This window comes from Asterias amurensis, chromosome 19 (genome assembly GCF_032118995.1).
Source record: "Asterias amurensis chromosome 19, ASM3211899v1".
NCBI lineage: Eukaryota > Metazoa > Echinodermata > Asteroidea > Forcipulatida > Asteriidae > Asterias > Asterias amurensis.
Genome location: NC_092666.1, coordinates 11,714,692 through 11,740,804, shown reverse-complemented (window position 1 = coordinate 11,740,804; position 26,113 = coordinate 11,714,692). Strand labels below are relative to the sequence as shown.

Sequence of the window (26,113 nt, the reverse complement as noted above, 5' to 3'; positions counted from 1 at the left end):
GAACCTCATCATGAACATCAGCGGCGCAGAAAGGACATGACAGAAGACAAAAAAGCAGAGCCCCCCCCAAAAAAAAAAAAAAAATAAAAAATAAATAAATAAATAAATAAATAAAAAATTGCGGTGCTGACCATTACCCGAAGGAGGCAAAAGTGTAAGCCAACCAAACCAGTCATTCTACAATATGCCCAAGCTTTTAACATTATTGTTCTCATCATAATAATCGGCGATGCAGAAAGTATATGACCGAAGCAAGAAAAAAAAGGAAGACAAAAAAAAAATAAAAAATAAAAAACAGCACCGCGGCGCTGCGAGAGAGCCTGGTCCGCTTTGGGTGTAAAGTCACTCCTCGCCCCGGGCAAATCGGCCGGTTAACTCGGCTATGAGATGGCAAGTCGGCGGTGCTAGATGCTACTCGTGCCGTAACTCAACCTGGTCGAGTGGCCACTACAGTCCCGCTGCCTCTCCATGCGTGAGGCACTTGACGCCAATATTGCCGTTGGTCTGGGCCGTACAGGGCTAAGCATTTGTAGAAGGCTGGGTGACTCACACACATTTGCATCATCTACAGGAGTCCCAAATTATTCGTCTGCCAACCCGCCCGCCATCATAAAAAAGCTTAAATTCACCGAGAAATTATTGTTGATATTTATTTGCATACAGTCCTACATTCATCCACACTGTCCTCGCCATAAAGCTAAAATTTCTTGAGAGTTGATATTCATTTTGCATCTATACATTCCCGTATCCGTCTATACAGTCTCCGCAAAAAAAAAAAAAAAAAAAAATCCCAGAGAAATGATTGTTGATATTCATTTGCATTTACTGTCCTTATTCGTCTATACTGTACCCGCCATAACAAAAAGCTAACACTCCCAGAGAGTTGATATTTATTTGCATATATTATACAGTCTCGTAGTCGTCTATACCACCAGTCCCCGCCATAACAATAAGCTAAAAATCTCGGAGACATAATTGTTGTTATTCGTTTGCATCTACAGTCCTTACTCGTCTATACACTATACCCGCCATAATGAAAAAGCTAAACTTCACAGATATGTGATTTTTTTAGTTCGTTCACATGGCTGTGGTTTGCCGACATTACTCCTGCTTTTGGCCATTCCATCCACGAGCAATTTGTATTAAAATAACTCAAAAACGTAATTTTGATATTTGTTTCTCAACACGCTTGCATCGTAGGTTGTTGTTTTGTTTTATTTTTATTTAATTTATTTCGTCTTGTTTTACATTTCTGCCGGTTAACAAAGATTTGTTTTAATTCAGTAATAATACCACCAATGTTTAGTGTCACACACACACAGTAATTGTGCATCGCTTGAAGATAAGATTGGTTTCGCATAAATTTGACAATAATGCACGCGGTATCTGGGCTATACAAACATTTCATCCCAAAGGGTTGATCTTTGTTTTCTTATTAATTTTCTTCTGCTGTTATTTAATTAGTTTTTGATTTTTGGGGTTGAACAAAGAATTGACTAGAGTGGGATTCGAACCAACGACCTCCGGATTAACGTGCCGGCGGTCGTTGGTTCGAATCCCACTCTAGTCAATTCTTTGTTCAACCCCAAAAAATCATTTACAAATTTACCCAGTCAGTTTCCCTTGTGGTTTATATTGTTATTTAATTAGATAGAAAACAACCTTTAAGTCGCTCAGTGTAAATGCAGCCCGATTCAATTTTTCTCTCAAAGAAATTACAGATTTAATATCCAGGAATATTAGTACAAATGCCCAATTTCATAAAGCTGCTTAAGCAACAAATAATTGTTCATTACAATGATCTGCTAAGCACATAGGCAGGGGTCCAGTCACATTGTACACATGGCAATGTATGTTGGCTGGTAACCTTGTTATGGTAAGCATAACTGTAGTGCTTACCCACGTTTTGTCACTGGTGATTAAGCCCTGTATTTTAACGAATCACTCATTACAATGTAAGACCATTATTTTTCACAAATGATTTTATTATTACTGTTGTCTGAACCTGAAATGCTTTTGACATTTTCAAAGTGCTTTTCAAAGAAATTACAGTTTTTTGGGCATTTGTACTAACTAATATTCCTGGACATTGTAGTTCTTATAAACAACAATTAGTAGCAGAACCGCAATTATGCTTCCAACAGAACTTGGGATACATGTAAAGCACTGACCCAACCATTCATTTATCTAATATAATTTCACAAGTTGAGATTGAATAAACTGCGTTGTGCTGATGTGCTCCCAACTATGCAATTCCAGATTAATTAAAACGACCACTTCAAAATGAGTGAAAATAAACCCTTTGGGTTATACAGTTTGTTTTCAGTTTTATCCGCCACAATGGCAAGAACCCACTGTGCTGAAATCCTACATATAAAAAAAAAAAAATTCACCGAGCTCCAGCAACTAATTTTAAACCAAAAAAATATTGTATAAGTTCTCCGGAAATTCATTCCGTAGGTTATTGCACAAAGCGAACAATTGTGTGGGTTTATTGCAGCGTGCTGCCGAACCACACCCGAGGCCTCCCCGTTTGTCGCTTGGCAAACATCTTAAACTAACCGGCCGTGATTCCGTCGTACACGGCCTTTCCTTCCTCGGTTGCCGACAAAAAATGTTCCCTGAGTTTTGAAGATATTTTCCTTTTTTTCCTTGTCTGTAAATGCGACTTGCTTCCCGTGAGCAAACCCGCTGCGTGAGGATATGGGCTTTTTCGTTGCCCGTACCGGTTTGTGTCTAGTAATTATTAACACGGTGCACGCACGCTTTTAAAAATCTTTGATTAAACTTGTGTTTGTTTTCTACATGAACTTCATCAGTGAAACTTTGTCATTTCAAACCGTTTATCACTCACTCTGTATGCAATTTAATATTGTTCTTGTACAATGTTTTAGTTATGCGAGACGCAACAAACACACAAGCCCGTAACCGTTTGAAAGGGCAGCCCACAAAGTTCACCCCAAAAGACCGCGCCCGTCGGGGAAGACTCTGCTAGGGTCAAAACGTCAGGTAATTTACTATGTTATGCACTCATACCATAGGTCTTGTTGCTAAGCAGTTTGCAACAGTCACAACTTTTTTATTTTTTTTCCCCTTTTTTTTATATACTTGATACAGGGAAAGAATCAACGTTTCTTTAAAACAAAAAACCGAGACGTTCCATTAACCACACTGACTTCACAAACATCAAATTTCGATGTCCAATGCAAGATACATCGCGACTTGTTGGGATTATAATCTTTCAGTCATCATCTGGACATTTATGTAGTAAAATAATCATTTTAATATATTTTTTAATGATCTCGTTAGCTCCTTGATCTTAAATCGAACTTTAACTGACTTCAACCTCCCGAATTTATTCCCGATGCACAAGTTAGACAGACACAAATCAATGACAAACAGGGAAAACAAAAGCAAGACAAAGGAAAACAATGCAATGAAAACTAAATTAATGAAGTGTAATTACCTGGGTTGGCAAGCGTCCTGCTGGTTGGACCGAAGACTTGGTAAGGATCTGGAAACATAGAATAAGAGCGTAGTTGTTTACAGTTGAATCCCATTTCACCGAAAACGGAATCTCAAACACTGGTTGAGATTTGACGAAAATCTCTCGACGTCTCTTGAATAAAAGTAACTTCCCTTTACAATGGATGTACGTAACAACCACCCGGCAGTAATGAGTTACGACAAAGAGAAACCATTGACTCCAATTTTGCGAACGTAACTTGTAACTTGACTGGTATTTTGAAAGTGTTCACTGCACACAGTTGTTTAAATGCCACCAGTTTGTACCACACGTGCTCTCGTGACCAGTCGTTTCGGTTAGACTAAAGGTGGTGTTTGAGAAATGAGAACCATTTTAACCCCAAATTCCCACTGCTCCCCTAATTGTTTGCTGTGTGGATACGGATTAGAAAACTAATCCCTTTTCTTTTTTTTTTAAACTTGAAGAGAAATAAGTAATCCACTTAAAAACAGGCCCCGTTCTCGAAGGTGTTGCGCTGGGAAACAAAAGCTCGTGCCACGCGCCTGGTGTCCGAAGTGACCCACGTGCCAAAAAGTGGGTTTAGACCCATGGCTTAAAAACCCGTCTTGGTAAAATGTAAGCAAATATTTGTCTTGTGGTCTCCGAGGGATTGTGGGGATGGGCGAGAGAAAGAGAGAGAATACACGAAACAAAGACTAATCGATCTGTGTTAGATGGATGTTGGATCGTAGATGGTGGGGGATTTGGACTGGACGTGGAGGCAGAAGAGAGGACGGGTGGGAGAAAATGACAAACGGAGCAATTTGTTTCGGCTTAGGAAGAGATAAGTGCTTTCTTTTGAACAAATAATTTGGTAGTGATAGCCTGGGAGCTTGATGAGAAATACGTTAACAATGGCATTGAAGGATTGTGAGATGATGAAAGGAATTGATGTGGGTTTTGTGGTGTTGGGGTGAAGATAATGCTTTTGGGAAACAATGCTTGGGTTTTGTAGGCCACGGGCAGAGACTACGGGGGGTTTCACACGGCAGAGGACAGAAGAAGTTCAGGTCATAGAAAGTAAAATGGCACCTACATGTCTGATGGTCAGACTACCATCAAGCACATCTTGCATTAAGTGGCTTGTTGCAAATCCATTTTGAATGTAACTTTGCATGTTTTTCTCACATTTTCCCTTTACATTGCTATTCAGGTAATATTTTTTGTTTAACCTTTACTGCACAGTATCGCCGAGAAAGGTTTGAACATGAATGACTTTTTGAACTTTCGATTTTGATGTGAACAAAGCCCGAATGTTTAAAACGACGTCATTGTCAAATAGAAGGTCACGCATCTCACCAATTCGCACTGATGTACTTTCTATTTCATTGACGACAACTTAAGAATTAATATCTAAAAAAACACGAACAAAAAACACTAAGGCTGGGTTGCCTAGCCTCATGTGATAAATGGCTGTATGCCAAAGTATGATAGTGAATTGGACAAGTACCCGATAGTTTTTTTTAAGCGTGTTCGCAAGGCAGATAAGAGGTATCGAGACGGCGCGCTGGTAGCGAGGCTGCTTCTTTCAAACAAAAACCTCGTTTGAAAACAAGACTGGCACTTGGTTTTAGTCTATTTTCTACCTACATGGTATTAGGAACCAAACCCCCGAATTTGTTTCAGTATCAAATCGGCCTCCATACTGTTCCTTTTCTTTTACTGTATTAACCTTAGTTCGATATTAATGCATTCTGTAATGCTGTGTTTTAACAGTATAAATGTGAAATGAATGAATTAATACCACTTAAATGAAACTTGGCAGTGAAGAGACTTTGTTATGCACGTCATCCATTGTCCATTTGTTTCCCCCTTTTTTAAAAGTCCGCACCGGCTTAATGCCAGTCTGTTTATGAAGCACAAAGGGAACAAAGTCGCTATTCGGAAGGATTTGGGTTTTAAAAGTGGATTATGAGAAGAAGAAGTAAGAAGAAGAAGAGACGAAGAAGAAGGCATAAAAAGAAGCCAGTCCAGGGCAGACCAGGGTTAACCAGGTGTAGATAATAACGTAACGCTTAATACGCGTGAATAAAACACAAAACCGCATGAAAAAAAAAATGGAAAAAAAACTGCCAGTCTGCGGGACGACTCTGACCACTCGCCGTAGAACTTGAGGCATTAGTGGGATACTGAGCGTGTGCATTAAAAGGGTTTGCGCGCCATCACTTAACCCGCTATCTGGCAAACACAGGGACAGGCGACTCTATATCTCTCTCCGGCACAATGTGCTCTTGTGTTGTTGGTGTTACTGAATTCCATTAGTGACCTTTGAAATCAATTTGCGAGGAGTTTGGGGTGAGGATGAGCGAGTGGGGAAGCTGAGAGGGGATTGTAGAAGGGGGGGGGTGGATTCAGACAGTCAGCTTGGAGACAGTAAGGATGAGTGGATTGATGGGAAAGAAAGGGAGTTGCAACTTGGATGAATGGAAACAAATTGCAACCCTAAATAGTCAGGAGGAAGGCATGAGGTAGAAGAAGAAGAAGAAAATAGAAAGGAAAATGAAACATCGATAAAGATTTTTTTGGTACGTCGAAACGTAAGACCATTAACTATTTTTGCATGTATACCGTAGATCTTTTTGGTTGTTGACAAGCAGTTAGCAATTTTTTTTTCTTTCTAAAAAAGGGTAAACAAAAACCAAAATCACTATCAACATACAGACTTTCGATTGTGAGCATCTACTCTGCAACTTTGGTAGAGGTATTTTTGTTTTACAGTTTATCAGTAAATATTTCGGGTACCGATATTATAAGAACGCAGCTATTTCAACTTAATGTCCAAAAAGTTTCAGAAAAGGCTTAGAAAGACCTTTTGTTTACAGAACGAAATATTTTGTATCAAAAACCTTGCTTTCAAAAAGGTGATTGTACGAGTTGTCAAAACGCGTATTGTTGGACTTCGGAAAAAAAGGCCAACCGCCATGTTAGCAATAAGAAGTGAGGTCATTCTTTGAATCACAATTTCACAAGTTAAAAAAAAAAATCATTGAAGGTGAGTATTCTTACCACCTGGTGTATTAAAAACTGCAAGAATTTCATTAAAAACCATAGCATTGTTCATGTATCATTTACATCGCATAGAGTCTTGGTTATATTTCCAGCAACCACAATGTAGGGCAGCACAGTGCGTCAATGAGCTAGCTAGTTTCTAGAGAGACGCAGCAATTTTTTTTTCTCTCTCCACAGTGCGGCAAACCACGCGGAGGAAATTAAATGGAAGGAAGGAAGGACGGAAAGAGTGGAAATAAGAATACTGATAATCAATATAGGACACGGGAGAACACCGGGGGAAGGGTTGTCACAAAGAGAGTCTACCAATGGGGAGGGGGGGGGGGGGGGGGAGTGGAAGCCAGCACAAGGGTGCTAATGGCCATACAAAACTGAAGTTTTGTTTCTCGGGCAAGGTGGCCTCTTTTTAAAATAGAAGTGGCAATAGATGACACGGGAGAACACCGGGGGAAGGGTTGTCATAAAGAGAGGGGGAGGGGGCAAGAGTCGATTAATGGGGAGGGGGTAGTTGAATTCATCACAAGGGTGTTAATGGCCATACAGAACTGAAGTTTTGTTTTTCTTTTTTTTTTTTTCTTTTTTTTTTAATAATAGCAGTGGCAATAGATGACACGGGAGAACACCGCGGGAAGGGTTTAGAGGGGAGGGGCGAAAGTCGAATAACGGGGAGGGGTAGTTGAATCCAGCGGAAGGGTGCTTTTTGCCATACAACACTGAATGTTTGTTTCTCGGGCAAGGTGGCCTCTATATACAATACCAGGGGCAATAGATGACACGGGAGCACACCGGCGGGGAAAGGTTGCAACAAAGAGAGGAGGAAAGAAGTGGGGAGGGATAGGTAGACTCATGTTTAAAATTACCTGGTCTGATCTGTGTGGTGGGCTCAATACCAGGCTTCGGGACTGATGTCGTTGTCTGAGTAAAACCTGCACAAGGTGACAAGAAAGAAAAAGTGACATAAGTTTCTATTATTAATGTGATAAGGGGTTATAATTCGGCACAATGAGTCTCAACTGGTAACCAGTCACCGAAAAGTTGTTTTCAGTTCCTTGAGAAAGTACGCAGAGAGAAACGCGCGTCTGAGTCAAAATTGCACAATATGACAGGGAACAAATGACATGTTAATGCTGGGGTAAGGGGATATATTGTGGCACGGTGAGTCTCAATTGGTAACTCGTCATTGAACAACTTATTAGGGTTGTTTCACCTCATTGGGAATGTGTGCAGAGACACACGTAAGTTTGAATACGTAAGTCGACACCAATCACTCCACTATTGACTCAAAACTCCCGTGTAATTCAAATAAAAGAGGGATGCAGTATAATTTGTAGGGATGCCTCAGCATTTCCCCTCTTGGTTTCCGCAACTAACTTTTGTTCTTTTTATTTTCCTTTTTTCAATTCCCACATGGAATATCTATGACAACTCCTGGCAATTGATTGAGCGAACAAAAAAGCACGAACAACACACGCACAAGTTGAATCCCGCAAGCCATTTTAGACTTGAGTTTCAGCGAGCACAAAAAAAAACCGTACAATTGTCACGCAAAAGTGAGAGGCAAAAAAGTCACCCCGCGTGGCGCCACACTCCGCAAGGGGTCCCGCGAGTTCTGGGGTAAATAATAAAGACTGAATAAAGACTGAATAAAACAAAACAGAGAGAGAGAGAGAGAGAGAGAGAGAGAGAGAGAGAGAGAGAGAGAGAGAGAGAGAGAGAGAGAGAGAGAGAACTCTACACATTATGATGGAGTGAAAACAGAAAAAAAATTGCAGCGTTTCATTTCGAGACAAATGCCTTGGACATGGAGGTTGTTAAGTGGCCGGCTTTTACGCTCCCGTAAAGGAAGTGATAATAGCTAACGTACAGGAAGCCCTACTCTCCGAGGAACGCATCTTAACTACAGACCACGAGAGCGCATTTACTGCGTCAGCGCCCACGAATAACTCTCTTAAATCCGCGCTGAGATTTTGTTTTCAGGCACTCGCTCCCCGCTCCTCTCCACTCTCTATACCGTGTTCCCCGTCAACCAAGCGGTTGTGATTCTAAGGGAATCCTCTGCCCATACTTCGGATCACCCATCTGCATCAGAACACCGGCTGGGGAGAGCAGGCGGCCATGAAAAATTCACGACGGCAAAATGCTGCAGTTTTGTTAAAATCCCGTGGGAGTGCTAGCTGATTATTGCTCATATGTCAGCGCGCATCATCGCAGATTGGCCACGTATAAGACTCAACGTGCGTCTCTCTGGTATTTTTATCGACATGATTTATTTATTTTCGACAAAACGCAAAAAAGTTTTTTTTTGTTTTGTTTTTAATACAACGGCTATCAACAACGTCTTGAATTGTACGGTACAATATTACAGGGCAAAGAGAAGATAATTTTTTGGCACATCCCATTATGATAAAACTTACTGGTTAAGGGAATTTAACGAAACCATAATTAGCACAATCTTTTCGTGAGTACTTTCGAACACAGGCCGAATTGGGGATTGATTAACCTTGATTTATTAAAGCAAAATTGAATTCGAACAAAATTAAACATGGTTGTTTCTTAATGAGCAGGTAAGCTTGTGGTAACACCACATTACGGTATTTAAACGCAACTTAATGTATTGATAAAATGCCTGGTACAGAATTATAAGCCTCTATAACAATTATTTGAAGATGTGCCCTCCTCACTTTATCGAATACACTTCACTGTAGAGTTTCACGAGAAGAGAGTCGGCAAGTGCCGTAGTGCGCAGAGAGGTTCTGCTGCGGAACGAGTGTCAACTTTAACTTCGAAGAGGAGGTGCATGGCTCTGTAAATAGCTGCTTTTTTGGTTCCTTCTCGACGTTTCAACTGGCCTGATTTTGTTGTCGTCGGGAGACATGAATGGCCAGAGTGGTACCCAGTATCCGAAACGTTGCAAATGTACCACTCAGCTCTTGTCAGAGCAGATCTCCACGAGGTTTAAAAACGAGAGACCATCATGTGTTGCCCCAAAGATTAAACTTATGTTATTGTAATTTGTCGTTGTTGGATCGAAATTAGGTTATGCCTTTGTTTTCTAAAAATGTTCATGACAGGAAATTAACAAACCATTCTACACGACACAAGGGAAACGATTGTTGACACAAAACCCCCAAACAACAAGCGGGACCCGTCTATAATTATTTCCTTTGCGGAAACTCGCCCAGTATTTTCAAAACCAAACCCCGGTTTGAACGCCACCGGTACTGCCGTCTCGAACCCGGGGATCGACGGAACCTGGGTACAAGGTCATGAATATCATCCACATGTTGTAAATTATCGAACTGGAAGAAAAAGACAGGAAAAAACAAAAAAAAACAAAAAAAAAACAGGCATCAGATGTTCCACGAGATAAACAAAACAAAAGACAACCCATTCCAATACCCCCTGCATGGAAATTAGCCTATGACAGAAAAAACAGCCCCAAAAGACGAAAAGACAAATTAATCCATTCCAATAGCTCACTGGATACTATGCATTAAACAGGAAGACATTGGGGGAGGGGGGGGGGGGGCATCAGATGTTCCTTCCTGGAAAACAAAACAACAAACCGAACCTAAGTTCCAACAGCTCCCTGGATACTACCTTTTTAAAAAGGACGACAGCTAAAAAGCACAACCAAAAAGGGCCTCAGATGCTACTTCATAGATAAAGTACAAAAACCAAAACCCATTCAAATAGCTACATAGATACTCTGTTTTTTTTTTAAAGGACACAAATAAATGGGGGGAAAAGAGCCTCAGATGTTTCTTCCCAGAAAACAAAAAACAAAAAACAAACCCATTCAAATAGCTCCCAGCAGGATACTGTGTATTTAAAAAAGGAAAAAGTAAAAAAGAACGAGAAAAAAGGGCATCAGATGTTCCACAATAGCTCCCTCGATACTATGTATTTAAAAAGGGAAGACAAGGGGGAAAGGCCCAGCACTGTCATGCACGTTTGACTGGTTAAGCCGTGGTGATAGGGGTCCCTTGGTGATTTTTATTGGGGGATATTAGCTGTGGATGAGAAGTTAAATACACTGGAGACGACCGTGAGTGGTGAGACCACGACATGAGCTTAAACCACGGGCACAGATGGTCAAAGCTTTTAGGGAAGGGACGAGATTTTTTTCTTCTCAGGTTTTGTTTTTCGAGAATGTTAAGAGTGTGTCTTTTATACATCGCTGTACACGCTGACTAGTGGTGAGTTCCGACTCTCCTCCACAATTGTTGTTTATACAATAAATACATATAATAATACCAATAATAATAATGAGACTTAAGGTTGTGCATGGTGGAAAATATTAAGGTTTGCGGTGCACTATGTAAAATATCTTTGGTGAGTAGTGGTAGCTCTGAGAAAATCCGGTTTTCTTTTTTTGAACCGGCTTTTATAAGAGCCACTACTTACTCAATAATAAAATGTGTTGATAAATAAAATAAATACACAAGATAACATTTTGGTCCTATTTTCGTTTAATCAACGTGAATATGTGTATATCTACAAAGCCCCAATTCATAGGAGAGATTTCTTTAAGAGACCGACTGGCTTTACAAACGATCCTGCTACAGTGCTGTTTAGAACTTCGTGTATTATGATTTATTTGCGATAATAGTAAAGGAAAAATGGTAAAATCTTCATTCCAGGATCACTGCGCCCAGGCACTCCTGTATATTCATGGAGTAATGTTTTCATTTTCTCCTGAAGACGAGCAGAGTGCATTGATCGAAACGTCGAGACCAAACCTGTTCTTTTCAGAGCCAAGACTCTCTTATTAGAGAGTCAATACATGGTTGTACCCGCAAGTTTACTATTGTTAAGCGTTGTATTTTTATGCTTCAGAATAGCCCGCAAACATGACAATTTTTTTGTGAAAAAAAAACTCGAAGCCTCAAGGAAGGTGAAACAGCTTCCGATCCATTGGCATTCTCTCCCGTCAGTGCGCATGCGCAAGCCAGGCGAACGGCAGGAGTAGAATACAAGTAAAATGAAAACAAGATCCGCCAATGGCGATGGATCGATTCTTGAAGCGGAAGACTATAGAATGAAAGCAATATTATAGGAATTCGCTCGTCGTGAACTTGGCATTTTACCTTGACCACGGTGAATTTACTTTCATTAGGTTCTCTTGATATGCCTGCCTTTGATAAACTCGCTAAAGAAAATAAAGCATGGTTATTTTTTTTTCTCTGACAGTAAACATGAAGCGACGTTATCAGCATAATGAACGGCATTTGTTTGCCATTGCTGTTGTCGTTGTTGTTTTTTTGGTTTTTTTATCTTTATATAATTATAATTTTTGTTTTCTTCAAAACTAACAGCGTGGTAGTTTGCAAATGGATATCAAACCCCTAGCTTCTTTCTAATTCACAATAGTCATCCATCCCATTCTGTTCATTAGTTTAGTTTATCACCTTTAGTGTACAACTATTAAAATACATCGTGGTGCGAAATAAAGAAAAACAATGCAAACGCAGCCCCTCTAAATGGGGATCCTTGAACAAACAAACATCAGAATAATGTCATTCTAAGATCATTTTGTATTGAAATTGTAAAAGAGCTTCATTGAAAAGGGCAGCGAACTTAGGAGCAAATTATAGTTAAGTTTAAACAATAAATGAGTGATTTCTCCCCATCGGGAACTCCACTCACAAAAGACGTTGGAAATCTCCTGACCCGAACCTCTCCACAACAACCTACGAGTGGCCGTTACGGAACGCTGACACCTCACCTCGTTCATCAACGCCACTACGGATGATATCTCCAAATAAATACAGTCCTATATTCCTTAAACATAAGCTCTAACTACTACCATCACTCAACATATCCCAATTGGGCATGCATTTCAGCACCATCACAGTCAAAAATCAGGCCAAAAAGTCATTCCCTAATTATCTTTAAAAGGCAAAACACACATGATGAGTTTGTAGAGCATTTTAGCGCGCTTTATTTCCCGCCCTTTTTTTTTTACAGGGCTGCTATCTTGCGTGCTCGCAGCACTCCAGCGCTGTTCTTATCGCGTCTGTTTAGCAAACATTGCCATATTTATTAGTCAAATATGGATACCTTATGGAGGAAGGTTGGATGGAACAGTATTACTGAACAGCTGTTTCAATGTAGTATGCAAGCATTAGAGGTGATTTAGTCTGCTGTGCCTACATGTAGACAAGGGGAAAGACAACACTAGCGGCACTTCAGTGTTACGAGGTCTGCCCGTAATCCACATATGGACCGGTATTTAAATATGAGATCGGTGAACGTCTAATAATGAATGGCATGAAACAAAGACAATTCATTGGAGATGTGTCACCCTATATTTATAAAACCATCGTTACATTGTTACTTAATTGGTCATCAAATTTGAAATAAAAATATAAGAAAAAACAGTGCCCCTTGGTGCACAATTTGTGTGCTTGCAGATGACTAAAAAGGGGCTTAAGGCCCGAAGACCTTTATTAGGAAAATTATTTTCATTCGAAGTACATTATTTTGTGTTTATTTTTACTCAACATCTCTATAATAGTGATATCGTTTCCTTCTCGTTTTTTTATTCGTTTTAAATAATATAAAAACGAACAAAATAGCAAGTCTCTGACCTCGTCATACTGACGTCATCTTAGAGTAGGCCTACCTGTATAATTAATTGGTGGTCCGTTTAATTATTCAAATGAAGAAGAAGAAGAAGAAGAAGAAGAAGAAAACAATTTACGAAATTTTGTTTGGGGGTTTTGTATGCTGGAATGAAGTAACCACAAACGACTCCGCGGAGGAATTCCCCAAAGCGCGCAGTCCAAGCCACAGACCCGCCGATGAATCGGCTCCGTCACCCCGGTCGCTTGCAACCATCTGCCCGCTGTCGCCTTGTGTTTACACGGACTTCCCAGTGATTTGTACCGATAACGTTATATCGCTACAGCTGGGTCACTTTATACTCAATCGATCTTTATGGATCTACGAGTTAGGGATTGTTCCGAGATGGCTAGTGTGTATATAAACTCAGGAAGTTGAAGCTGTAATTAACTCATGAACATATGGATATCTGCTGCTGCTGCTGGCACGATCCTTTATAAATATATTTATTTTCACCCGAACTTTCGCATGAGATGTTGATGATCGTACACGAGATGTTGATGATCGTACACAAATCTCAAAACTGAAACTTCCCTTTTCATCTTCCATTGGATTATTGGCTAATGCAGTGATTAAGTTCGCTTTTCTGAGAGTTATTGGCTTCATCACAACCAGATCGAAATGAAATGTGAAAAAAGTCAACTTATTTAAAGACAGTGGACACTATTGGTAAATGTCAAAGACCAGTCTTCTCGCTTGGCGTATCTCAACATATGCATACAATAACAAACCTGTGAAAATTTGAGCTTAATCTGTCATCAAAGTTGCGATATTACAATGAAAAGAAAATAATCTGAGGTCTCGAAATCAAATTCGTGGAAAATTACTTTTTTTTCTCTGGAAAACTACTCCACTTCTGAGGGAGCCGTTTCTCACAATGTTTTCTACTTCCAACCTCTCCCCATTACTCGTTACCAAGTAGGTTCTGTGCTAATAATTATTTTGAGTAATTACCAGTAGTGTCTACTGCCTTTAAAATAATGATCATCTGAAAAGGAGTATCGACTGCACTTTTAAAAGAGCTGGAGAGTTGGTCGAGAACAACCTTGAAACATCTTCAAAATTCAAGACAGCTGTAAAGGCATGACACGTCAATGGTTTCTTAAGGAGCTTTTTATCCGAGTGTTCAATAAATTCGTTAATAAATTGATTAGGTTTTCGATAGGACGACAGCAACAATTACATGGCGTTTGGATGATGCGTTTGCGAATGTATCCTCCAAACAGCAGAATAAATTATGCAAATAATAAAGGTGAATTTATTTACAAATACAAATGTTTACATACTGGATACACCATTTTATCTTGCGATATAATTAATTGATGTTCATTCAGGGGCTTCGTAAAGTGTTGCTGTTTGAAACAGGAACAATACATGTTGTGTATAATCAGTTTTGTCCTGTGCTATATACTAAATGAGGCTGTGGTTATGTGTGAAATCTTCATCTCTTAATTAACTGTTATGCAACTCTTCCTCGAACAAAAAACATTGATCACCCTGGGAAAACAAAGAGCCGTTCTGGAATCTCAAACACATACACAACAAGATCTATGTATAGAATGCAAGGCTGTAGGACGAGTATACGGAACGACAATCAACGCAAAGTCGTGATAATATGCAAATCAACAAAGCAAAGATTGATTATTAAAGGCAGTGGACACTACTGGTAATTGTCAAAGACTAGTCTTCACAGTTGGTGAATCTCAACATATGCATAAAATAACAAACCTGTGAACATTTGCGCTCAATCGGTCATCAAAACTACGAGATAATAATGAAAGAAGAAAACACCCTTGTCACACGAAGTTGTGTGCGTTTAGATGGTTGATTTCGAGACCTCAAATTTTAAACTTGAGGTCTCGAAATCAAACTCGTGGAAAACTACTTCTTTCTCGAAAACTATGACACTTCAGAGGGAGCCGTTTCTCACAATGTTTTATACCACCAACCTCTCCCCATTACTCGTCACCAAGAAAGGTTTTATGCTAATAATTATTTTGAGTGATTACCAATAGTGTCCACTGCCTTTAAAGATGGGAGCCGAGCTCTTTGAGGACGATCGCTTAAATCTTCTCAATCACACAATTCCTTTTCAACATGATTGATAAAAACCGACGTTCGGTATAGTAGGGTCGCAACCACAACACACGTCACTGATGCTTAAGGGCATTGCTTATACATGCTGCTGTAGAACCGTTTGGTTATTTTGAGTATATATACATGTAGTTGTACACAATAAAATAAACTTGTCAAAAATTTCAATTCAAAGAGTAGTCGTTTTTTTTTTTATATTGCCAAAACTTCGGAACGAATAATTATCATACTTAATCCGAAAACGAATACAGAGTATGAGAAGCGTTACCTGTATAACGCTTCGCATGATTTTTGGGATAACTTATTCTCTTTTCCTAAACCGTAGTAGAAATGTTTCTCAAAATGCAAAAGCTGGTGAACTTAGTACCACATAAATTGTGCATTGACATTCAGAGTCAATATCAAACATATGCAGACCCTTTAATGCTCACTGCCTTACCCCTACCCCCTCTTAGCTCTTATTCCTATAGTAAGCTAATGGAATTATCTTCCCCATACGTCACTAATGCTTAATGCTTGCTTCCCTATCCGAACCACTGCATCCCTCTTAATGCTCGCGTCCCCCCCCCCACTCCATTCGCTCTCCCTAACTCCTCCTATTCATAAAGTACTGGAAGTTTTAACTCTGTACGTCACTGATGGTTAGTGCTCGATTCCATACCATATCCCTACCTTCACTCTTAACGCTCGATTCCCTACTCCCCCCCCCCTCCCCTCTAACTCTTATTCCTATAGTACTGGAAGTATCAACTCCATCCAGCATCCGGCGTGTACCACGAGACGACGATGAGAGAGTGGGGGGGAAATCGCGCTCTCTTAACGGGGTAGTTTGCCCCCTTGCAACCCGCTAAGGTACTTGAACACCCCGCTGCAAGTGGCTAGGTAGTTATACTAAGACCGCTCGGAAGTTGGGGCAAGATGGCGGAAAGCTGCTGCGCACCGTCAATACTTGACCCTTTAGAGAGACGAGCGAATGAATAATTTCTTTTGAGAGATTTTATTTCTTTCTTTTCTCGAAATGTGTCTTGAGTTTGTCTCTGCCTTGCGACGAAGGCTTCTAAGGGAATTTTTTAGAGCATGTCAAAGTACAGGCTTAGTTTGTTAGAGCGTGGCGAACTCGATGAAAAAGGCTAGAGCGGCTAGAAAACATCAAGTCTAGCCGAATTTGGAATAGTTCTAAAGAAGGAAACACATACGATAAAATAGAGAGAAAATCTAAATGAAGAATGCTCAGAGAGAAGTGCATGAAAGGTGACTCAAACTTGAGCCTTTTATCCTCAAAAATATAAACAGACAGAAGAAAAACAAGTAGGCTAACTCGCATTACCAAAGCTATAAAAGGTAACAAATCGTGCCCAATGAATATAATAAATGAAGAAATAAATAAACAAATAAATAAATAAATAAATAAATAAATAACCAAATAATTAAATAAAAATCTGTAAACTTGTACTCTATATTTCAGACTGAAATGCTTCCTGAATATGACTATCGTTCAAAAAAAGGACGTTGGCTTCAAACCGATTATTTCAGCTAAGCAATTTGTTATTATTATAATTGTCTGTTGCCATTAGCCCTATGACAATGCAAACACAAGAGCCATGCAGCAATCATAGTAATGTTTAACTGTAGGTGAAATATTTTAAAAGCTGTAGACAAAATACTGAACGCTGTAAAAAAAAATAAAACATTAAAAATAAAACGCTGTACAAAAATGACTAAACTTGTGTACTGTAACGATTACAGCTTATTAACACCCAGACGTAGGGCAAGGACCAAACGCAGGAACACTTAATTGCTCTATTATGCTATTTGATTGAGCTGGGGTGAGGAGGGGTGGGGATGATGGAAGGGGGGGGGGGGGTGACAGCCATGAAGTGTGTACCCATTCGTTAGTTCAAGCCAGCTCAGGGTCCATCACGGCGAATCTACAATCGTCCTAATTAGATGACTGCTAAATGCGTTTTGAGCCCGCAGCAGTTTTCTGTTTTTAAATATCATATTTCAATTTTTTAACAATTACGGAGAGGGATTGATTTCTTGGGGAATTATTTCAGCAAAAATCTACTAAGAGGGAGGGAGGATGTTATCTAAACACCCAAGTCGAAATAGCGTCCCAAGTGAGTATGGACAAAATATTCAGTTATTTTTCTGTTATATTCTTCTGTCAACCTAAAATTTACTGATGTCGTACACCTTACATGTGATTCAGAGAAAGAGAGCAAACTAACTACTTTAACTGAAAACAATTACTACCGGCATACCTATAAACATTACCTTATAATGTTTCATAACAAAATCCAACACTACCCTGCACTTTTTTTATACTGCCGCTCAACCCAGCACCGTAGCCAAACGTTTTCATACCACACCCATAGCCAAACCATCTAAAAACAAACAATGTAAACATCATTTCCACAGCATCTAAATTCGGTTCATCCACAAAATTTCAGATTGAAAATAATTAACTGTCATTTCATTAACCAATCCTTTATCTTGTCTTCAAGTAGTTGCTGAAGTCTAGAATTTCACTGCACAGTCTCGCATGGTCATTAAACGATGGCTATTGACGTCTTCTTTATTAAAATCACCGAGCACAGTTTGTTTTCTCCTTTATTACCAAATAGCAGTAGAGCAAGAAGAGATCTGAACAGCTCTAATTAAGTCGACCTTTTTAAATGAAAGACGGTGACGTAACACAAAAAAGGCCATGCATAATATTTCACTCGCTTTTCTATCAGGTCCGATCGATGTTTACTTTAAAGGTAATTATTAGTCATTTCTTGACAGCAAAAAAAAAAAAAAGGGAATACGGGAATGAAGAGAAGCATGGAGGTTCGATCCAATAAAGAACCAAGGGCATATTCAACCAAAAACAAAATGTGATTCACTCAGATTGATCATAGAACATGAAGGAGACAATGCCAAAGTCAAGTGGGCGGGGCTAAGGTTGGGGGGAATCTCAATGCCGAGATTTTGTAAATTCCATTCCAGTCTGAGTTCAGTCAGAAATATGTCAGCATGTTTTCCTTTTTGTTTGCAATGGTTTTGGCTTAATGTTCCGGAGGGGCGGGCTGAATATTAAAAAGACACTCACAGTGGATGAGGTTTTGCTAAATGTTTTTGCTTATTTCAAGTAAGTATAGGGACATTTATTTAAGTAATTACATGGACATTTCTAGGTTGTGGCAAATCAGGCAAATGTTGACAGTCATTACTAAGTAAAACAATGCCACAATGTAAAGTGGAAAACTAAATTATTCATTCCCAAATGCGTGCAAAATTATCTAACCCCCCCCCCCCCCCCCCCATTCAGTCGACAGAGTCAGAAATTATCATTGTTACAGTAATGGTTTTGGCTTAATGCTCTGGGGCAGGCTGGATATTGCAAAGACACCTACAGTGGATGAGGTTTTGTCAAATGTTTTTGCTTATTTTGAGCAAGGACTGGGACATTTCCTTGATTGTGCATACTAGATCAGAAAAATGCCGGCAGCTACTACTGATTTAAAACCACAATCCATAAACTCATGACGATCTAACTTATGAAGCTGTGCTGTTAGCTCACATTGGCATGCAAATTTAGCCCCCCCCCCATGTAAAATTGACATCGTCAGGAATCAACACTGGTAAGGAACACGACAAGTGACTACAGTCCAGAAGTTATGACAGCCTAGTCACTATTATGTTTTTTTTTTAATAATAGACCTAAAGACGTCCACAAAGCCTCTTTGCATTGAGATGAAGGAGAGATAAGATAGCGAGAGCAACCCTAAATGAAATATCATAGTGAAACCAAAGCCTGTGCATAATATTGACAAGAGCTTCCGTGTCAACTACGAGCGAATCTAACACTCAGGATCACTTTCAGATTCAATAGAAGTAGCTTAATGAAATCAGTCTCTATGTGGAAATATAGTAGAGCATCGCTCATTGGTTCAAAAGAGAAAACCACATGACATTTCTTCGTGAAAATAAAGAAGGGCATCGCTCATTGGATCAATAGAAGTAGCTTAATGAAATCAGTTCTGTGGGGAAATATAGAAGAGCATCGCTCATTGGTTCAATAGAGAAAACCACATGACATTTCTTCGTGAAAATATAGAGCATCACCCATTGGTTCAATAGTGAAAACCACATGACATTTCTACGTGAAAATAAAGAAGGGCATTGCTCATTGGTTCAATTGAAGTAGCTTAATGAAATCAGTTCTGTGTGGAAATATAGAAGAGCATCGCTCATTGGTTCAATAGAAGTAGCTTAATGAAATCAGCTCTATATGGAAATATAGTAGAGCATCGCTCATTGGTTCAATAGAATAAACCACATGACATTTCTTCGTGAAAATAATGAAGGGCATCACCCATTGGTTCAATGGAGAGAGCCCAGTAAAAATGCCCTCTTTGTGAAAATAAAGAAGAACGTCTCCCATTGGTTCAAAAGAGAGCCATATTAAACCCCCTCTTCGTGAGAATAAAGAAGAGCATCACCCAATGGTTCACAAGAGAAAGTCTAATGACAATCTCATCTTCGTGAAAATAAAGAAGAGCAATGCCCATTGGTTCAAAAGAGAAAGCCTACTGACAATCCCCTCTTCGTGAAAATAAAGAAGAGCAATGCCCATTGATCCATTAACACTATGTGACTCACTACCATGTGTTTTGTTGTTACTACTATATTACTTGATGTATAGTTACTGCTGTTTCCTTCGGACATAATTTTGAGGTTGTACATTTTTGTGGCAATAAAGAAGAGCAACGCCCATTGGTACATCAACACCATGGGACTCACAACCAGGCATTTTGTTCCTACTTTTATCATGATTTGTGCGTATTGTTATCGCTGGGTGTTTTTTTTTTTCTAAGAATGTTTGCAAACCTGCTTGGAGGTTGTTAATTTAATGATCAGGAGTTACCATTAGTAAGGTTTTCGGTGACAAAATTTAAACATCTGTTTTGTGAGTCTTTTTTGTTTACCAATACACCGATGTGTGTTAGCACTGTATACTCAGTACTTTCCCCGACTCCTGTGAAAAAAAACCCATCACAGGCATATTACTCGGCTGGGATTCGAACCCACGACCCTTGGAATTCTTGAGCAGTGTCTAACCAACTACATTACCCGGTAGCTAGAGGCAGTTCGAATCCTATGCTTTGGCAGCGGGTACCGCAACGATATATAATTATAAGTTAAATTTGCATCAGGGATAAAGAATACTTATTTAGTTCTGACTTGATAATTGATATAATTTACAACGAGATACCTGTCTGTTTATGCGGGTGATTTAACCGGGAGGGCAGTATGAAGCGCTATGATTTAATAATTGTATTATAGTTCGGATAATCCAGAGCCTCTCAATAATTTAAAGTATCCTCAACGTCACATTAGCTTTGTCATGTGTAAATATGAAGTCGATTGGCGTACGAGGAACTGAGCTTGTCCAAAGGATGAGAAAACTACTGTGATGGGCAGGATTTGATAGAAGGCTTAATTTCAAATACTGGTTGGAAAGTATTTGAACACGAATTATTAAGGCTCTACATTAACTTAACAATATTTAATGTCATATTGAAAAATTAACACATTTTGTACATCGACCCTACAAGTCCAATGATGATTTGTTTTGTTTTGCCCGCTGATTAGTAATGATGCGATGATTCCAGTTTCATTGTTTATTTAAAGGCAGTGGACACTATTGGTAATTACTCAAAATAATTATTAGCATAAAACATTACTTAGTAACGAGTATTAGGGAGAGGTTGATAGTATAAAACATTGTGAGAAACGGCTCCCTCTGAAGTAACGTAGTTTTCGAGAAAGAGGTAATTTTCCACGAATTTGATTTCGAGACCTCAGATTAAGAGTTTGAGGTCTCGAAATCAAGCATCTGAAAGCACACAACTTATGTAACAAAGGTGTTTTTTCTGTCATTGTTCTCTAGCAAATTGTGTTCAAATTTTCACAGGTTTGTTATTTTGTGCATTATGCAAGTGAAACGATTGGTCTTTGACAATTACAAAAAGGTGTCCAGTGTCTTTAAAGACATATCAAGCTTCAATGGAGTTGGATTTATACGAAGAACACATAATTGGTGTAAAAAAATATCGCATATTGTGTTATGCATTAAGATTTGCATTTTTTATGAGGTTTAAAGCACGTTTTGAAATAAGGATAATTTTTTCTCGACAATCTAGTGGAGGATTTGCTAATTGTTAAAACATTTATCAAGAGACAAATTGTGTTCTCTGATGACTTAAACCGACAATGAATTTCAATAATTTTAGTCTTTTGTAAACCGGTTATTGGTTTGTAATTATAAATAAACAAGGGGTTATGAACGTAAAATATAAAAACTTGCAACCAACAGCTAACTAAAATACGAACGTGCCAACCACTAAATGGCAACAATATTGAGCCTAGTATTAACAATCGGGAGCGATAGTTCGTAGAGAACGAAGGCAATGTCACAAGTAAAAAATAGTAATAATAATGCCCCGACTACTAAATTTAGCAACAACATTTGGGCAAAACAGCGATGAGTGTTCGTTCGTTAATTAAGAAGACAATGTCACAGGTAACAATTCAAATTCAGGCAAATATTCCAATTCCCTTACAGCAGAGGAGTCAACATTCGTTGACAGTTTTAGAACTCTGTCAACTTGACCATCTTGATATATTTAAAATAGGGTGCTAAGATTGTGTCGACCAGTTAATATAGCAACCAAAGTTGAACCAGGACTTAACGACAAGAAAGTGTCATTCTTTGAGAAAGAAGACAGTGTCACAAGTAACAATTAAAATAACACGGCAAATATTTGTTATCCCCACGGCAGAACGGCCATTATCAATGAATAATTTGTTTAACTTGTCAATCTTTCAAAAAGTAAAAAAAAAGGTTGTTTCAAGACTTACCCTTTGACGATGACACAGGCACCGATGTCGCCCAGCTGTTCTGCCTTCCCCTCACCAGTGACTCGGCACACGATGGCTCTACAATAAACATCGAAAGAAAATAGAGTTGGCATTTAGCGTCGTCCGTAGTTACAACAAAAAAATAAGAAAATAAAATCACAATCCAAGGGAGCGAAGACAAACGCCTTCTGCGGCTAAGTCCGAACGGGGAAGAAGTGGCGAGCGGCACGGTCTGAGATGCCGTGCGCCGCTCGCTCAAGAGCCCCATTGCACCGCGGTAAATAAACGAGCGGGGGAAAAGGGAACCCTTCAGATGCATGGAGTTGTAGACATCCTTCCTTCCTTCCTTCCTTCCTCAATCTCAATCTACGATGGCGAGGACGAGATAAGTGGCAGGGAGAACTCCTCCCGCTAAAAATAAAAACCCCAGTTAATTGCCGGGTAGTCAATTAATCGGGGGTGAGGTTTGTTTATAGTTGTGTTTGACTTGGCTAAGAACGAAATTAGCAACAATAATAATGTGTGGAATTACCCGTTAGAAACATCTGAGCGGATGTGTCGTAGTGATGTGGGTAGGAATGGTGATGACCTGGCGACCACCGCTTCCCGCCTATTTTGTCCGCCAGTGCAGCGAATTTCTCTCGCTGCAGCTCCACAATTGCGACTTTTTTAACGACCTACACCGGTAATTTCCAGACAAGATCCTGACTTTCTAACAGCAACAGCAACACACACGGCAGCGTTTTCAAAAACAAAACCCAACTCGTTGACTTTTAATACACATGCATATGAACACGCAGTAACTGTGCAGACGACGTGGTTGGAGAAAACGCGCCAAAATTAGAAGTGGAAATTTCGTTGGTAGCAACAACACACGGGTAGCAGACGACATCCAGTGCTCACGACACGCACACAGCAACCATCACCACCACGGTCCGACTGTGATTTATCAAATATTTTGCTTGGGATTCATTGTTAGTGATTTGTTTTTGGTGGGCATGTACTACGGAGACGATAAGGGTGAAGAATAAGAAGAGTGAGAAATAAAGCCCGAGCTTCGTTTGCCTATAGTCAGTGATGTGACGGGTTATGGCCTGGCGGCCTAGCAACAACAGTGAGCTCTTATTGGTTTGTTGGCCTTAATGGCTGTGAAGAGCGCGTAAGTCGCATGAATAGCGATGAGAGTAAGGGCCAATCAAGTGTCTCTATCACGGGCAATGAAACCAGCGGGTGAAGAAAAAATGAGATGGATGGAGAGCTATGAGAGAGAGACTGGGCGAAGGGTACTTGCAGTGCTCTTGCGCTCCAGGCATGCATTAGAGAAAACTCCAACCCGAATCTGTGGTCAAGTCAGCGATCTTGATGGGCCGCGTGCGAGGCGCTTTTCCCCCGTGCCTCTTGTGATGTTAATCGGTGTAGTCTCAATCACCGGTGTAGTCCGGCCTTTTGTTTTTTCCCCCCTGTTTTTTTTTTTTTATCCTCTAGTTTTTATATAATATAGTCACAAGTCCCTCCTCCAAGCAAGTGAAGGATGCAGTCAGACAGCATTGGTAGTTATCAGAGTGTGGGATATAGCTATGGTATCAATTCACCAACGTGGAAGACCAACGTCCGGAGAACCCCGTCCCAATTGGGATGCGGGCGACCGTGAGGAAATCACAAACAGCCCGGTGAGAAGAGAAGGGAGATTGCCCCCCGGTTCTCGGTCATTTTGACGGCACGTGTAACTACGCCGGTACGGAAGGGCCACTGCCTCCCTTCCAAAAATGTCATACGATCAATCAATAAATAAAATAAAATCACAATGGCGATCTTTTGTAGGCATTATGATATGACCTTATGACTTGTGTCAACTGAAATATGACGGCTCGTTCCCAACGCTTGTGCTAAATGTAGGCCTACGTGCAGTGAAATATCATATTGAAGACTGTATGCGCACTCAAATGACTGTTATAAAAATAGGATAAAATAATGAGTTTTTATTCGATGGTGTATACATTACACTTGGGTGTTTATTACTATACAGTAAAATTAATATTATTTTCTAAGTCGGTCTTGACGTTATTGTTGTATGTTTCCGACTGAATTTTCTTTGGAAAACCTCTCAAAATACATCGTTTGTAATAAGAAAAAGGGAATATTTTGTCAGTTGTGAAAACAATAATAAGAACATGTCCTCAAGGGTTCAAAACAAACCCCTGTAATCAATAACAAACAAGTACAAAGTTATATCAATTCATATTGCAACGACAGGCAAAATAAAAACTGCGGCAGCCTAAATTTAGCAATTTGAAGCTTGCAAATTCCACTAATTTCTCCTGACAGCGATATTAAATTGAAACGCATCTTCCAGAACGAACAACAATGAGAAGGTGCGTCAAATTGTAACAGATCTGACGTTTATGCTTAAAGGCACAGTTCTTAGAGCTGTCAAACTGGACAACAATATGATGACAGTTAACCATAAACTGGACACTAGATGGCGTCTCGGACGGCACAACACGCTCGCCCATAGGTGATTTCTACCTGGTTTGAAACAGCACAACAAAGGCAGTCGCCAATCGCATACACGAATGAACTACAGACAATGGGTATCTGTCACAGTTGCCAAAACAAAGAATTGACATTTTGGGTGGAGATAAGAAATGTTCTTATTATGTCTTGGGGCACGCCCTCAATGAAATATACACAGTCAATGTCAATTAAAAGTATCAAAGGTGGACAGTTGGCTTTGTTGTAAATAGAAGGGATGAAATGAAATAAAAAAATCAATTAATGTCACGTTTAACGCGTGTACTAAACTTTGCGTCACTGCGTCAAGTGACAAAGAAAGTATCTGGGACATGGTTTAAGGCAGTGGACACTATTAGTAATTACTCAAAATAATTATTATCATAAAACTTTACTTGGTAACGAGTAATGGGGAGAGGTTGATAATACAAAACCTTGTGAGAAACAGCTCCCTCTGAAGTGACGTAGTTTTCGAGAAAGAAGTAATTTTCAACAAATTTGATTTCGAGACCTCAAGTTTAGAATTTGAGGTCTCGAAATCAAGCATCAGAATGCACACAACTTTGTGTGACACGGGTGTTTTTTTCTTTCATAGTTACCTCGCAACTTCGACGACTAATCGAGCTCAAATTTTCACAGGTTTGTTATATTATGCATATGTTGAGATACACCAAGTGAGAAGACTGGATTTTGACAATTACCAATAGTGTCCAATGTCTTTAAGTGTTATTTATTATAAACTATAGATCGAAATAGCAACAGTCAGCTTCATGTATCTCGATCCACTTTCTGCACAGTGTTAAATTTTAATAATAAATTAAATCATTAATTATTGTTGACCACATTCATGTATTTCTAATTCCCTCCTTTTGTTACACTAATTAGTTACCCGTTCATGTTTGTAGTAATGTCATTTAGCCTTTGATTTAATACTCTGCATAGGGTCAAAACATCAGACCATTATTTTTTTGTTTTCATTTATTAAAGAGGTTAGACAAATTTATATGTCCATCAATGACGTAAATGATTTCTGAAGAGAAAGGAAAAAAAAGGTGTCAAATGACCACGCGCTCCAATTTCAATGTTGGCACTGTGACATAATCGACTTTATACGCGGCAGTGCGGAGGACATCCGTTTAGCGTATGTTCAGGTGAAATATAGCTCCGTTTTTGAATATCATAAATCACAAAGTCGATCAGAGCTACGGCATTTTCTCCCGCCTTTCCATGTCACGGCCGCTTAACAATCAATTAGGCTCAGCTTCGAATCAAAGACAGAGCACACACACCGTCTTAAAGGCACTGGATACCTCTGGTTATTTGGCAAAGACCAGTATTCTAACTTGGAGCAACCCAACATTATGCATATTAAATATAACAAACCTGTTAAAATGTGGGCTCAATTGGTAATTGAAAGAGAATAATACAAGAAAG

The 26,113-nt window shown here is 39.4% G+C and overlaps 1 protein-coding gene across 6 annotated transcripts in view; it reads right to left on the bottom strand.

Moving 5' to 3' along the window:
- The window catches only part of LOC139951441 (transcriptional regulator Erg-like), a 150,529-nt gene that overhangs the window by 11,309 nt on the left and 113,107 nt on the right, over positions 1-26,113 (bottom strand). For all 6 annotated transcript variants that reach the window (XM_071950341.1, XM_071950345.1, XM_071950340.1 and 3 more), the window contains 3 exons: positions 22,169-22,246; positions 7,396-7,461; positions 3,467-3,514 (listed from right to left, as the gene is read on the bottom strand). In XM_071950341.1, coding sequence (XP_071806442.1) covers positions 3,467-3,514; positions 7,396-7,461; positions 22,169-22,246 — 192 coding nt within the window. The remainder of the gene's footprint in view (positions 1-3,466; positions 3,515-7,395; positions 7,462-22,168; positions 22,247-26,113) is intronic.